This window comes from Acomys russatus, chromosome 18 (assembly GCF_903995435.1).
Source record: "Acomys russatus chromosome 18, mAcoRus1.1, whole genome shotgun sequence".
Taxonomy (NCBI): Eukaryota; Metazoa; Chordata; class Mammalia; order Rodentia; family Muridae; genus Acomys; species Acomys russatus.
The window spans coordinates 10,034,831-10,047,235 of record NC_067154.1 but is presented as its reverse complement, the minus strand read 5'-3'; the positions used below and the strand labels follow the sequence as shown (position 1 = coordinate 10,047,235).

At 52.8% G+C, this 12,405-nt stretch overlaps 1 protein-coding gene across 1 annotated transcript in view; it reads right to left on the bottom strand.

Moving 5' to 3' along the window:
* Positions 1-5,347, bottom strand: part of Ebf2 (EBF transcription factor 2) — a 202,087-nt gene extending 196,740 nt beyond the window's left edge. The window contains exons 1-5 of the mRNA XM_051160756.1: positions 4,840-5,347; positions 2,302-2,458; positions 1,142-1,205; positions 870-925; positions 389-462 (exon numbers count right to left, since the gene is read on the bottom strand). Of these exons, the coding sequence (XP_051016713.1) occupies positions 389-462; positions 870-925; positions 1,142-1,205; positions 2,302-2,458; positions 4,840-4,970 (482 nt within the window). The 5' untranslated portion in view covers positions 4,971-5,347. The remainder of the gene's footprint in view (positions 1-388; positions 463-869; positions 926-1,141; positions 1,206-2,301; positions 2,459-4,839) is intronic.
* Between the last annotated feature and the right edge of the window lie 7,058 nt (positions 5,348-12,405).

Sequence of the window (12,405 nt, the reverse complement as noted above, 5' to 3'; positions counted from 1 at the left end):
AATGAGCCTCTCAGCCCTCTGGTGGTGCCTAGGGCTCGGCAACTAGCTCCACAAGTGGCACTTCCGGGAAATCTACCCTGCGCACGCCCCGCCGGGACAGTAATCAAGAGTCCTAGGGAAGCCCCCATCTCGAATTCAACCTCTGAGCAGCCTAAGCAGCCACTGAGGTTTCCCATCTTGTGGAAGAAATTCGGGAAAGCCAGGGGGATGGCATCCGTCTTCCGCTTCACCTTTCCCAATGCTAAGGGCTATGCTCCAAAGAACCGGCCTTAAAGACAAGGAGGGGTCTCCGAGATCAGCCCGACAAATCAACCAGGTGCCTTTAGCAAATCAGGCCCAGGATTCCCCTCAGCTTTGCAACCAAGCCCATGGAAAAAGTGGCTCTTACCTGCACATCACTTCATGTGTCAGTAGAACTCGGCACATTTCGGGATTCTTATTCTGTCCTTCATAGGCTATGGGCTGTCAGGAAGGGAGACACCGGACTTCAGAACAAGCGCAAGGTCGGGTCCCTTTCACTTTCAGTTAGGAGATCTCACCCTCCCCCACTAGACCCAGAGTGGTTGCTTGGTTGACACAGCTGAAGAAGTTTGCCCCTTAGCTCTTAAGCAAAGAGGAATTCTCCGGTGAACTGAATCTTCAAAAATTGTTTGGTGCCTTCAGCCTTTTATTTGCCACCCCCTCAACCCCCACACATACCCACAGCAGATGAGACAGGCTAACCAGAGAGGGGGTGGTGAGGGGGTACCCCCCAGAGTGGACTTGAGGTGAAGAGAAGTGTGAGTCCCACAGTGAAAATCATGCAAAAGGCAGAAGTCACAGACAACCCAGGAAGTGAGGAGCCAAAGGCAGCTGCCTCCAGGGCTCACCTGTTTGGTGACAGAGTCGATGAGCCTGACGTAGAGGTCCTGCTCTGTCCGGACACCTGCATGCATGGGAGGGGACAGGTGGTGGACAAGGATGGCAGAGATCCTCTCCCCCACCCCAACCACTTTCCTACCCTGGAGGATACCCCTCAACTGCATCCCCAACCAAGAACCCCCTCCTTCCAGACCTGCCCTTACTAGTCTGATACCTCCCAGGGCTCAGTAGCTGGTAGCCACAGCACATTTGGCTGCTTGACGACTGAGAAGCCACTTACCATTGCTGTAAAGGAGCTGTAATTTGTAATGGGTGCCATTATTGGTCTTCTCGTTGCCTTGCTCCTGAAAAGACAGAAGCCTTTCATTCTTGAACTTTTCAGTGCCCTCCAAAATGAGAGAAACAGGTCTGCCACCTTGAACAAGCCTGGTCCAGCCCCTGGGCCAAAGGGCAAGGAGCATCTCCCGCTATTGGCCATCTTGGGAAATTTGTCAAGACCTGCAACCATTGACCTTCACCAGCTCCCCCCCTCAAAAAAAAAAACCTCATGAGTGCAGTCCTGCCTTGCCTCCAGCCTTGATGACCATACACCTACACCAACACTGTCTTTAAACAGTCCCCATCTAATCTATCTATCTGTCCTTAGCAAGTCTCTGGGCTTCTCTCTCTCTAAAAAAAAAAAAAAAAAAAAAAAAAAAAAAAAAAAAAAAAAAAAAAAAAAAGAGTGAGCCCATCTGTCTTTTAGAACAGGCAGCATTCGTCCTATTCTGAAAAAACAAAACAAACAAAAAACAAACAAACAAAAACGGGAGTAACCAGGTCAAGGGTTCAGGGGCTTGGCAACTACTACCCAAGGCTTCCCTTTGTACCAGCTGTTGGGCATATATTGGTTTAGGTAAACAAACCTTCATTTGGGATCAAATCCAGCCCTCACATCAGGGTTTGAGTTCAAAGGAGGCACTGCATAGTTGGGGGGGCGGGGGGAGGATAAGGGGTCTCAAGAAGGAAAGGGAGCCAGAGAAAGCTGGCCTGAGTTGCCACATAAGGCTGAACTAACCCACCTGCACCCCCTGCCCTCTTCCCCGCTGCAGAGTGAAAATAAAAAAGTAAAATAAATAAATAACCTGAAAGCTGACAGCGGCAGGGTTGGGTATACTTTTAAAACTAGGTCTAAAGAACGTTTTCTCAGAGGTCAGTCGGTGGCCAGCTGCTATTACTGACCCCAAGGCTAGGCGCGCACAGCCGCTAGCGCCTGGTTCCTGGTTCGAAGTAGGGGCCCCACTGAGGTGCAGGGGGGAAAAAATCCACTGAGTTAGAGGCTGAGGGTGAGAAGCCTCAATTTATCATCCCTGATGATGCGAGCGGGGAAAGGTGTCGCAAGTGACAGATGGAATCCTTAGTGACTGGTTGGGGGGTGAGTGGCGTCAGGGGTCCGCTTACTTTGTCGTTCTCCACAAAGTCCACGAAGGCCGTGCGCTCGATCTCCACCGGCTGTCCCTGCCTGTCGTAGAGCGCCAGGACAAAATGAAAAAAGTTGGATTTCCTCAAGTTAGAAGGAGGTTGCTTTTCAAAGTGGGCCCGGGACAGGGCCACTCCGCTGCACAGGACGAGATGGAGAGAGACAGGACAAGGAGAAAAGAGAGAAAGACAGGGTGTTAGGCAGTTACTAACGGGCCCAAACCACATGGCAGAAGGCTCAGGAGGTCCACGGCCCAGACCCCAAGACCCCAAGAACCCAAGACCCGAAACCTTCAGGCCCTTCATCATTTACGGTTAAGAAGCATACTCTCTTGGAGGAGTTGGCACCTTGCTTCCACGGCCCGGTTATACAGCCTCCCAAAGTCCCTTCACCAGGCAGCTGTCCCGCCTTTAGTAGAAGTGAAAGACCTGGGCTGTCCGCCGCCGCCGAAGTCCTGAGAAGCGTTTCTAAACCTCTGATGCCCGCCCCATCTTTTCCTTCAGCCTACTGCCAAAACTCAAAGCTGTGGCACAGCTTTAAGGGGGATAAGATACTTTTGCATTTGAACAAGGGACGCCCCCCCCCCTTTAATTCCTATCTAATGAGTTACCAGACCTGCTCTACAGCCTACCAGGAGGGAAGCCTGGGGGCCAAGTCTCTGTCCTCAGGGCCTCACCTATAGTTTGCCTTACTCTACTGAGATCTGCATCTAGGACAGCGTCCCTGCAGTTGTTGCTGGGAAATAGCGGGCCAGGGTTGAGCACTGGCTACTGAGGACCTTCGCCTCCCAGAGCTGTTCCACGTGGAAAAGCCAGAATGTTAAGAGACAGTCAGCGTCCTAGCCAGAGACCCAGGAGACCCGCACTCAAGCGTTTTGTTTGTTGGTTGGTTGGTTGGTTTGTTGATTTTTTTGTTTTGTTTTTTCCAATTCCCTGACTATGTAAAGCTGGACCCAGGGCCCTCCAGGGCCTTGAATATGTACACAGGCCCTCCCTGTATACCTGCCTCCGTATGTGCCACATTTAAATGAAAAGCTTGCGGAGCCGGCGAGCCGACAGATGGCGAGGGCAGCCCGGTGGCCTTGAGGTCTTCTGGATTCTTGCGTTGGGCATCGGCATAGCCACTTTCTTGAAAGGTGTATAATTTTGGTTAGACCACCCTTCCTCCCCCGCCCCCCAACTCTGACTGCCTGTTCAAACTTTAACAAAGTGCATTTTATTTCGGACCGGAAGAAAGGAAGATGTCTTTAAGCACTGCTAAGGAGATGGATCACGGTGTGGATCTGCGGAGCGGCCTCGGTTCCCTCTGCTTGCCGCCGGGCGAGCCTTCAGATCGCTTTCGAGAGCCGCGGCCTCTGCGAGGTACCATCTACTTCAGGGATCACTGAGCATCCCGACTCGGATGGGTGGCAGTCGGGTACCGCAGCCACGGCTTCGGCGTCAGTCATTCGCCGGCGGCGCATACGGCCTTTGCTTCCACTCCTTCAAGGGTGGCACCCAGTTCGCTCTACCCGGGACACATGGAGAAGAGGCCTGTCCGGGAAAATGGTCATTTCTCAGTGTGAAGTCCAGATTTAAGGAGGTGGCGCGGAGAGCGGAAGGGAAGACGATAGTCGTGGAAGAAGTTTGTGAGCTCTTGGAGAACGGAAGGGGCGGGGGACCGAACACCAAGACCAGTCCAGAATCCCAGTTCAGAAGCGATGGTAAGAAACGGGGAGTGGAACGTCTTCGTGGGATGGAACCCTGGACAAGTCTTTACCATCCACACACCCGAAGATTTGGAGACAAAATCAACCTGAGGAGCCCGCAAAAGTGGAGGTTGATCTTCTCTGCGGCTCAGGCGACGGATCCCCATTTTCTTCTCGACCTCGACGTCTCCGGTGCTTCGGTCCTTCCTCTTTAATTTCTCGCCGCCTGGGTTCGTCTGGCCCAACGTCTCTCTGACCCAGGACTCGGTTGCTCGCGCCTCCTTTCCCAGAGCTCCCGACCGCCTTGCCTTCCCCGGCAGCCGCTTGTGGCCTCTCCCGATCCTCTCGCCGCCGCCACCATCTGGCCGCCGGACTCCCCGAGTCTCAGAACCATCCTGAAAGATGCCCCAGAAGAGGCGCTCGCAGGCAGCGGAGAAACCTAGGAGTGACCGGGAAGCCGGCTCCGCTGCTGTGCTGGCTGCCAGCTTGGGTCCTCACGCTCCACTCCGCTAGAGTCCAGGAGTAAACGCCGAGATGTGAAGCCTGAATGCTACTTTTAATATTTTTTTCTTTTTGCCCCAAAGAATGGACTGTGAGGAAGAAGTAAATGAGAAACACCTATGGCCTCGGTAGTTCGCAAACTCCAAAGAAGGGGTGTGTTTTTTTTTTTTTTTTTTTTTTTTTTGGCTGCAGCGGCCTGCCCGCCCAGGGAGAGCCCCAGTGCACACGGCCTGGGAAGACGGACGGAGAGGAAAGGAAAAGAGGGAGAGAGGGAGGGAAGGGCACACAGGGAGACGGACACAACCCGAGACAAGGGCCCCAGTCTCATTACCTCTGAGCAGCGACATTGGCGTCCACCACGCCAACATTCCGTACCCAGGACCTGACCGAATCCATCTCGGCGCCCAGCGACTTTTCTTTCAGAGCCGGTCCTCTTCCTAGCGTATCTTGAATCCCAAACATTTAAAAAGTCTGGTCCTCTACTGTCGCTTTAAAAGTGACTTGACAACACCGTTCTGACTTTCCAATGCTGCCGGCAAACGGCGTTCTCCAAAGCAATCCGAGAAAGGGAACAAGTGCCGAAGTTTGGGGCCCTTCTGCAAAGAAATAACCAGCCCTTTTTCTTCAAGCGCAATGCAGTCAAAGTTTGGATTTTTATCCTCGGTGGCTTCAGATCTGCCTACTCGGGGCTTCCACTCTAGGTCGCCCGCATCCTCCTAGCTGCAGAGCGCTCTCCAGAAAGTGGTCACAATTTAGAAGCATCACCTGTTCCGGGAAAAACAGGAGGAGATAGATAGCTGCCTGGTCTCTCCCCTTCCTCCTGGTCCCCCCTCGCTGCTCCTCCCCACCGTTCCAATATAGAAAAAAAAAAAAAAAAATCCCCAACAGGATCAGTTGTAAGAGGAAGGGGAAGACCCGGAGCCGGGAGGAGGCGGTGGCTGAGAGCGCTGCAGAGCCGGGCTGCTGCGGCGCGGGGGCCTGGTGAATGGTTACTACAACCGGGGCCGCGGGAGGCGGAGTCGAGGCCCGATAAGGAGCCTCATTTGCATGGACGCCGGGGATTGGCCGGTTCTGGGCAAACCGGGCGGAGGTCCTAGCGCGGCGTTCCCCAAGCTCAAGACTGCCCGAAGTCCGGAAGGTGAAAGGCTACCACTGCAAGCTGCAAGCCCCGAGTCCCTGCCAGAGCTCCGAGTGTTTGGCCTACGTGGGAAGGGCGGCGGGGGGGGGGGGGGGCAGGGGAGGGTGATCCCCAAATTCGGCACTGAAACAGAGTAGCAAGACTCAGAGTTGTCAGATCGTGGGAGCCTGTGCCGATTTGCCTCTAGATGCAGGTTTTTATTGCCTGCGGAGGGGCGGAGGGGGGCGGGGGGAAGGCCACGGGGTGGGGGCGCGAGGGGAACCCGGCAGACTCATTCTCGGGGTTTGTACCTGTGTGCATGCTTACCAGCAACAGAAAGTGTGACTACCGGTACTTACGCTTCACGCAAACACTCCCCCCTCCCCCTGGGCACCTATCTTTCTGAACCGGTCTCCCAAGCATCATGGAGTTCCAGGGTGACTCTCACTTCGTGTGAAGGCTACAAGTGTTAAAAGGAGAAAAGAGATGAAGGAAGGCAAAAGCGGAATGAGGCTCAAGCGCAGTTTAAATAAATAGAGTGCGGAGGGCAATGGTGGAGGAGCTAAGAAAAACAGCCCCGGGAGGGCAAGAACACGCACCTTTGCAGATGGGAGAGGTTGCTGACAGTGCGCCTGGCTGAGATCTGCGGCCTGTAGTTTCGAGAATCCCCCTTTTATCTCCCCTCTCCAATCCTTGAAGTCCGGGGAACCCTGCAGAGGAGACACCGGCGGCTAGGAGGGAGTCAGGGAAACTTTGTCTGCCGAGCTCTACGGTGGCGAGGGTTGGTGGTCGGGAAGCGGTCGCTCCACAAAATAGCTGAAACCCTAGACGGCTGGAGGTACCTATTAAAAAAAATCCTCCTGGCTGGGTGTTATTTTCTTGCTTCTCTTTTTGTATTCTGATCTGCGCGTAGATCTGCTGTTGAAATCTAGAACGCCAGCGCGAAAACAGATTTGAAGACAATGAATGCAAATCTGTGCTCAAAGACCATCTGCCATGGAGGAGACCATCAGCTGCGCCGCGGTTCGAGCGACTGCACCCGAGCCTCCCAGCCTCATTACATTCGGGAGACTTTCCTCCCTACTCAGAACTCAGGTCTGAGTGTCAATTGACTCCTGCCCGGACCCCCTAGGTGTAGGTGAGCGCTCACAGATGAACTACGAGAGTTAGCCGCTAGAGGACACAGTGCCTGGGGTGCACGTTTGCCTGGCGTTGGAACAGAAAGCTTGCGCTTTCAGAGACTGCGACTCTCCATAGAAAGGGACCCGTGCACGTCACTTCACCTCAGGGGCAAACTGCGACTACGGACTGCGCAGGCGGGATGATGCTCCACGAGATCTGGTCTCCGTCTACTGAAGAGACTGTCTTGAAAGCTAATGCGCGCGCGTGGGGAGGGGAAGGGGGTGCGTGAGTGCTCTTTGCACAGACTGGCTTGGGGAAAAAGGAGGCTGGAGTCGGTTTAATAGTGTTCCCCAACTCTAGGCCTTTAGCTTGGCCTTCCCAGGTGGCTAAAAAAAAAAAAAGGAGGAGGGGTGGCTTGTAGTGAGGTGGGTGTGAGAAAATGGAATGGCTGAGTTACATAAAAGGCAGTTGTCCAACAAAAAAAGAGGAAGGATGGGGGGGTGGGAAACTGGTAGAAATAACACCCATTTACTGTGCTTTCAGCTCTTCGGGTCTGTTATTAGAAGACTTTACTGATAACTGCGACCTCAGGAAAAAAAATTAATAAAATCACCCAGAGTTTCCGAATCCGGCCTGCTCGGTTTTTAAAAAATCTACGGGATTTAAATAATCCCTTGTCCTTCTCTTTTTTTTGGGGGGGGGAGAGGTGGTCCGGGCAATGTTCCCAGCTGGACAAGGCCTCAGGTTCCTTGGTGAAGAGTGTGATCCAGCCGGTGAGCCCTCTGACGTGTAGATGAAACGGCTGGCTTTTGTTTTGTTGTTTTGTTTTGTTTTAACCTCCCCGAGGAGACTTTGATCAGCTACACCTCGAAAGTGTTCGCAGAAGATGCGGAGAGCCCGAGGGGCTACTGGGCAGCAGCACTGGGCTCCAGCGTAGCCTGGCCCTTGGGGGGGGGGGGCCCAGAGGCTCCGGTTAAAGGGCAGAGCCAAGGTCGCCGACGCCTCTTTTTTTCACCAGTAACAGCTGCCGCCCAAATTGTACCCCTCAGGAAGCTAACGAATTACTCCTTTTCTCCCAGCTCCCTGCTGCCTTCTCCAAGTTATACCCTGGTCAGTGGCGTCCCATTTCCCTCCTCCCCGGTGACAAGTGGTGACAAGCTCGGGTGGCGGCGCCTCGGGTGGGTGATGGTGCCCGGGTGCGGTACCTCTAGAACTCTAACCCAGTGGAACCTGGCTTAGTCGTCAACACTAAGGGAGCCCTCCCTTCAAGCACTACCTGGACATAGGAGACAACTTGCGGACCAGCAGCTTGAGGTCCCTAGGGTGGCTAGCCCAAGAGTCCAGAAGTTCCTTCTAGGCGGAGATGAAGTCCCAAGGCCGTTGGCCTTGTCCCCTAAGCTGCGGCGGCGCTCGTGCAAGCCGAGCACCTTTCTGCCAGCCGCCTTGACTTTGATTATATTTGTGGAGATCTTGGGGAGGGGTGGCAGCAGAATTGACCACCAGCGCTTAAAGAGCGGTGCTTAGGAGGCAGTGCGCAGCAATCCTGGCGCCCAGAGGGTTGCTCTGGGACACGGCTGGAGGAGTTGTGCCCCTGCCCCCCCATCATAGAAGCCGAGCCCCGCAGGATACCAAGCCTTCCACCACGCAAAGTTGGAGCATTCCATCCAGAGCTCACAGTATTACTATTCTTCAGGACCATCTAGTTACATAAACTGGACGGCGGGAGTGGGGAGGTGGGGTTGGTATTCCATATTATACCCTGTCACCCGCCTTTGTTTACTCTTCTAAAATGTTACAGTCCAGGTTTTATTTTCCTCCCTTGTTTGCGTTTTACTGCAGCTTACTTAGTACAGTATATTCGGTCTGAACTGGTTTTAAGGCCAGGTTAGCCCAATATTTCCCAGCCCTGTCATCCTGCAGCCGGTCCTTCTCTGTGTCAGAGGTTTGTGGCATGCCTACCAGGAGTCATAACACCCCCACGATCTTCTTCCTCTCTCTCTCTCTCTCTCTCTCTCTCTCTCTCTCTCTCTCTCTCCCTCCCTCTCTCTCTCTCTCTCTCTCTCTCTCTCTCTCTCTCTCTCTCTCTCTCACACACACACACACACACACACACACACACACACACACACGTCTGCATCTATGCTGCCCAGACTTGGACCATTCGTGGGGAATTCAATGGACAAGGACAGCTAGTATGAACTGTGTACATTTAAAAAGCTTTGGTAGTCATAGCCTGTCTTTGGACATGCATTTTTCATTTGCCGGTTTTTGTTTTTATTTAAACTGGAATTTTTCTTTATTTACACAACTAGCAACAAATGACTTGCTCTATTTCAGAGCACCACTGGGTAGTCAATCCACAATTCATAAATGGGTTTTTAAAAATATCTAACTTCATTGACTCCCATACCAAATTGCAAGCTGGGCATTTTTTTTTCTTCCAGAAACTAGATTTGTATAGTACATAAGTGCAAATTCCCCAGAGAGGGGATAGCAAAGAAATTGCTTCATTTATGACTTCATGATGACTATCTCACGTGTCCACACCAAGAAATTTCCTTTTCGGACAGTTCAGTCAAACTTGGGTTTTGTTCTTAACACGGTAAGCCAGCGTCAAGTGGGACCGCCTACAAGAATGCTAAGATACGGTATAGAAAGTTTTACAGGCGCACCCGTGTGGTGCCTAAGTCAACTGGGTCTCTGGAATGTCTTTACCCCAAATGAACCGCAGGAGCCTAACACTTGTGGAAGCTCCAGAAAAATCCTCCACAACTTCACCTTCCTCTTCCAGCCTCTACTTCCCTCATATTTCCCTTGGTAGCGCACTTTACAAATATGCTTCCTTCCCACTTTCTCATTCCGAGGTTGCGAGCACAAAAAAAGCCACGGAGACAGATCCCAGCCAAAGTGCGGAAAGGTAAAGAGGGACCGACAGTGCTAGCAGCGGCAACAACTACATCTGCTGTGTTTGGAGCCCTGGTGTCATCTGCACTGGGCCCTTGAGCAGCGTGCCTAACGTCTACGGTTGAACACAGGTGGGGTGGCGGCTTCTACTCTAACGCTGGGATCCACTGTCTCCGGGTGCTGTGTATCTGGGCTAGACAAGTCCCTCCTTGGGCTCGTGCTTGGTTTCGGCCACTTCCAGGAACCTATGCTGGAAGGCACACTATCCCCAAATATCTGGGCGCCATGATCAGGAAGGGGCAAATGCCCAAAGTCGGACCATTTACCAAGAAGTTGTGGGGTGCCGGGCACTACCTGCAAGTTCCACCACTCAGCTTGACAACAGCAACCATTTCAGTGGGGTGTACATACAGTGGAACAAAATAAGATTGGGAGGGGGGATACGCTGATAAGCAGAAAACAATCCACTCCGCTGGTCTTCCATTTCCAAACAGGATAGGCAGGAGATGGCCTTGAAGGGGGGAAGTGAAATGTGACTCTCCTAACGCTTTCCCCTTCTCCCAGTTTCTCAGCTCATTTGAAATACGCAAAGAGCCACTCTGAAATAACCCTCCTTTTCCTGGTGGTCCCCCGCCCCCTGCCAGCCGGCAGGGGAAAGCCCGCGGGACCTCCCAGCTCCCTTCCCGCTCCCGGCGGAGGTGTGAGCGATGTGTTGATTATTCATATTTTTGCGGAGCGCACACTCGGCAGCGGCCAGCGCCGCCACATTTCACACGTATATTCACGTACACACTTGGTACGGGCGCTCGCCGCCGGGCAGCGCAGGGAGACTGTTCCCAGGGGATCTCTACCTCTGAACCCGTAGGAGGTGACAAAAAGCACCCACTAGGCCATTTTCTCCGTCAGTCCCCACCCCCCCCCCCCCCCCCCCCCCACAAGAAAAAAAAAAAAAACTCTCACTCTTGGCTTCCTGATGCAACTTTTCTTCTCTGTGATACACTTACCTCCCCAAGTCACTCTCCAGGTAGGGGTGTGTGTGCGCGCCCGTGCCTCTGTGTGTGTGTGTGTGTGTGTGTGTGTGTGTGTGTGTGTGTGTGTGTGTGTGTGTAGGAAGGCAGCTACAAATATCACACCAGTTCGAATTTCAATCCAGCTGGCACTAGCGACGCACACCCACACACCGACACCTCCACCCACGCCACACACCTCGGTAGTAGGAATGCAAAACCAAGAAAAGGCTCTGGAGCTAAATGTGTTTCTTCGAGTTCTGAATTGAATCTCCAAGGATGGGGTCTCCTCAAACTCTTCCCAAGGCCTAGACATTTCGTAAAGCCCCACTTTCACCGGTCCACCTTCCAAGACCCGGTTCCTTAGCTTTGAAGAGGTTAGGTCCAAGATGCACCCGCATAAACTTCGGAGGCAGCAGAGAAAACAAGTGGTTGTTTAGTCCGGACAGCTTGGACCCAGACTATCAGCAGAGGCGACACAAGGAGTTCTAAAGGAGGCTCTCCACACTAGGGAATCACAGAGTTCGGAAGGGCCGGGGCTAGAGAAACTCCCAGACCTGTGTTTAGGGCAATGCGCTCCATGCCTCATAGGGGGCGCTGGACTACCGGCTGAGAAACTCACCTCCTGTTCTAGGCTCAAGACTAAGCCAGGGATAGGCCTGTTGCTTCAGTGGACCCCAGAAGGTGTGCCTAGCGGTGGGAAAAAACAAAAAACACGTCCAGCTTTGTTGTCTCTGGTTAGGAACTGGCATGTGATCTAACTCCTATGAGCTTGAACTCCTCAGTGGTAAAATAGAGATGTGGGTTGTCTCAGACCTTTACAAGTAGAAGATTACTTAGAAAGCAACCTGCATGTAGTAGGTATTCAATAAAAGCTTCTCTCCCGCTCGCATCTGCACATTTATGGAGCATGTGAGTTCAGTGTTTGCTCAATGTACACACTGTGTTCTCACCGGTTTCCTGTGTCCGTGCTCCTTCTGCCCCAACAACCCCTGCTAGTGAGGCTTGCCCTGCTCCCCTGCACTGACTTTGGCCTGGCTTAGGTAGGAGTTCGCTCAATGGACTCTGCAATTGTCTTAAACATGGAATTCTATCGAGGAAAATATTTTGGGGCCTGTTTCTTACCCGCAGGAAGCAACCAAGTGATTGGGTCTCCCTAGGAGGGAACACGCAGCATTTTACTGCGCTGACCAATCACGGATGGCAAGTCCACCAGGGGCCGCTGAGAACATGGAGGGTCGGGTGGGGATGGGGCGAGTGTTCCCTGGGGAATTGCAAGAACCAGCGGGGGATGGTGGCTTCTGGAATGGTCCTTCGGTTCTGTGACCGGAAGTTGATAAATACCAATCAATCAGCGGATCTTGCAGAGGTCTGGTACAAGGCGCAGCTCTCCAGAAGCTACCTACCCAAGGCTGGGTCTCCTGAGAAATGAGCTCCAGGACGCAACAACGCCTTCCACAAGCCGCATTAAGTGAGGCTGCAGAGAAGAAAACCCTTGGCTTGAAAACCTAAGCAGAGAGAGGTTGGAGGCAGGAAGGAAAGCGGAAGTTGAGGAATAGGGTTTCCAAATTAAAGTTTTCTCTCTGTTTTTAAAAGATTTATTTATTTTATTTATTGTATATGAGTGCTTTATCTGCTGAAGAAGGCATTAGATCACATTATAGATGGTTGTGAGCCACCATGTGGTTGCTGGGAATTGAACTCTAGACCTCTGGGAGAGCAGGCAGGGTTCCTACCCAGTGAGCCA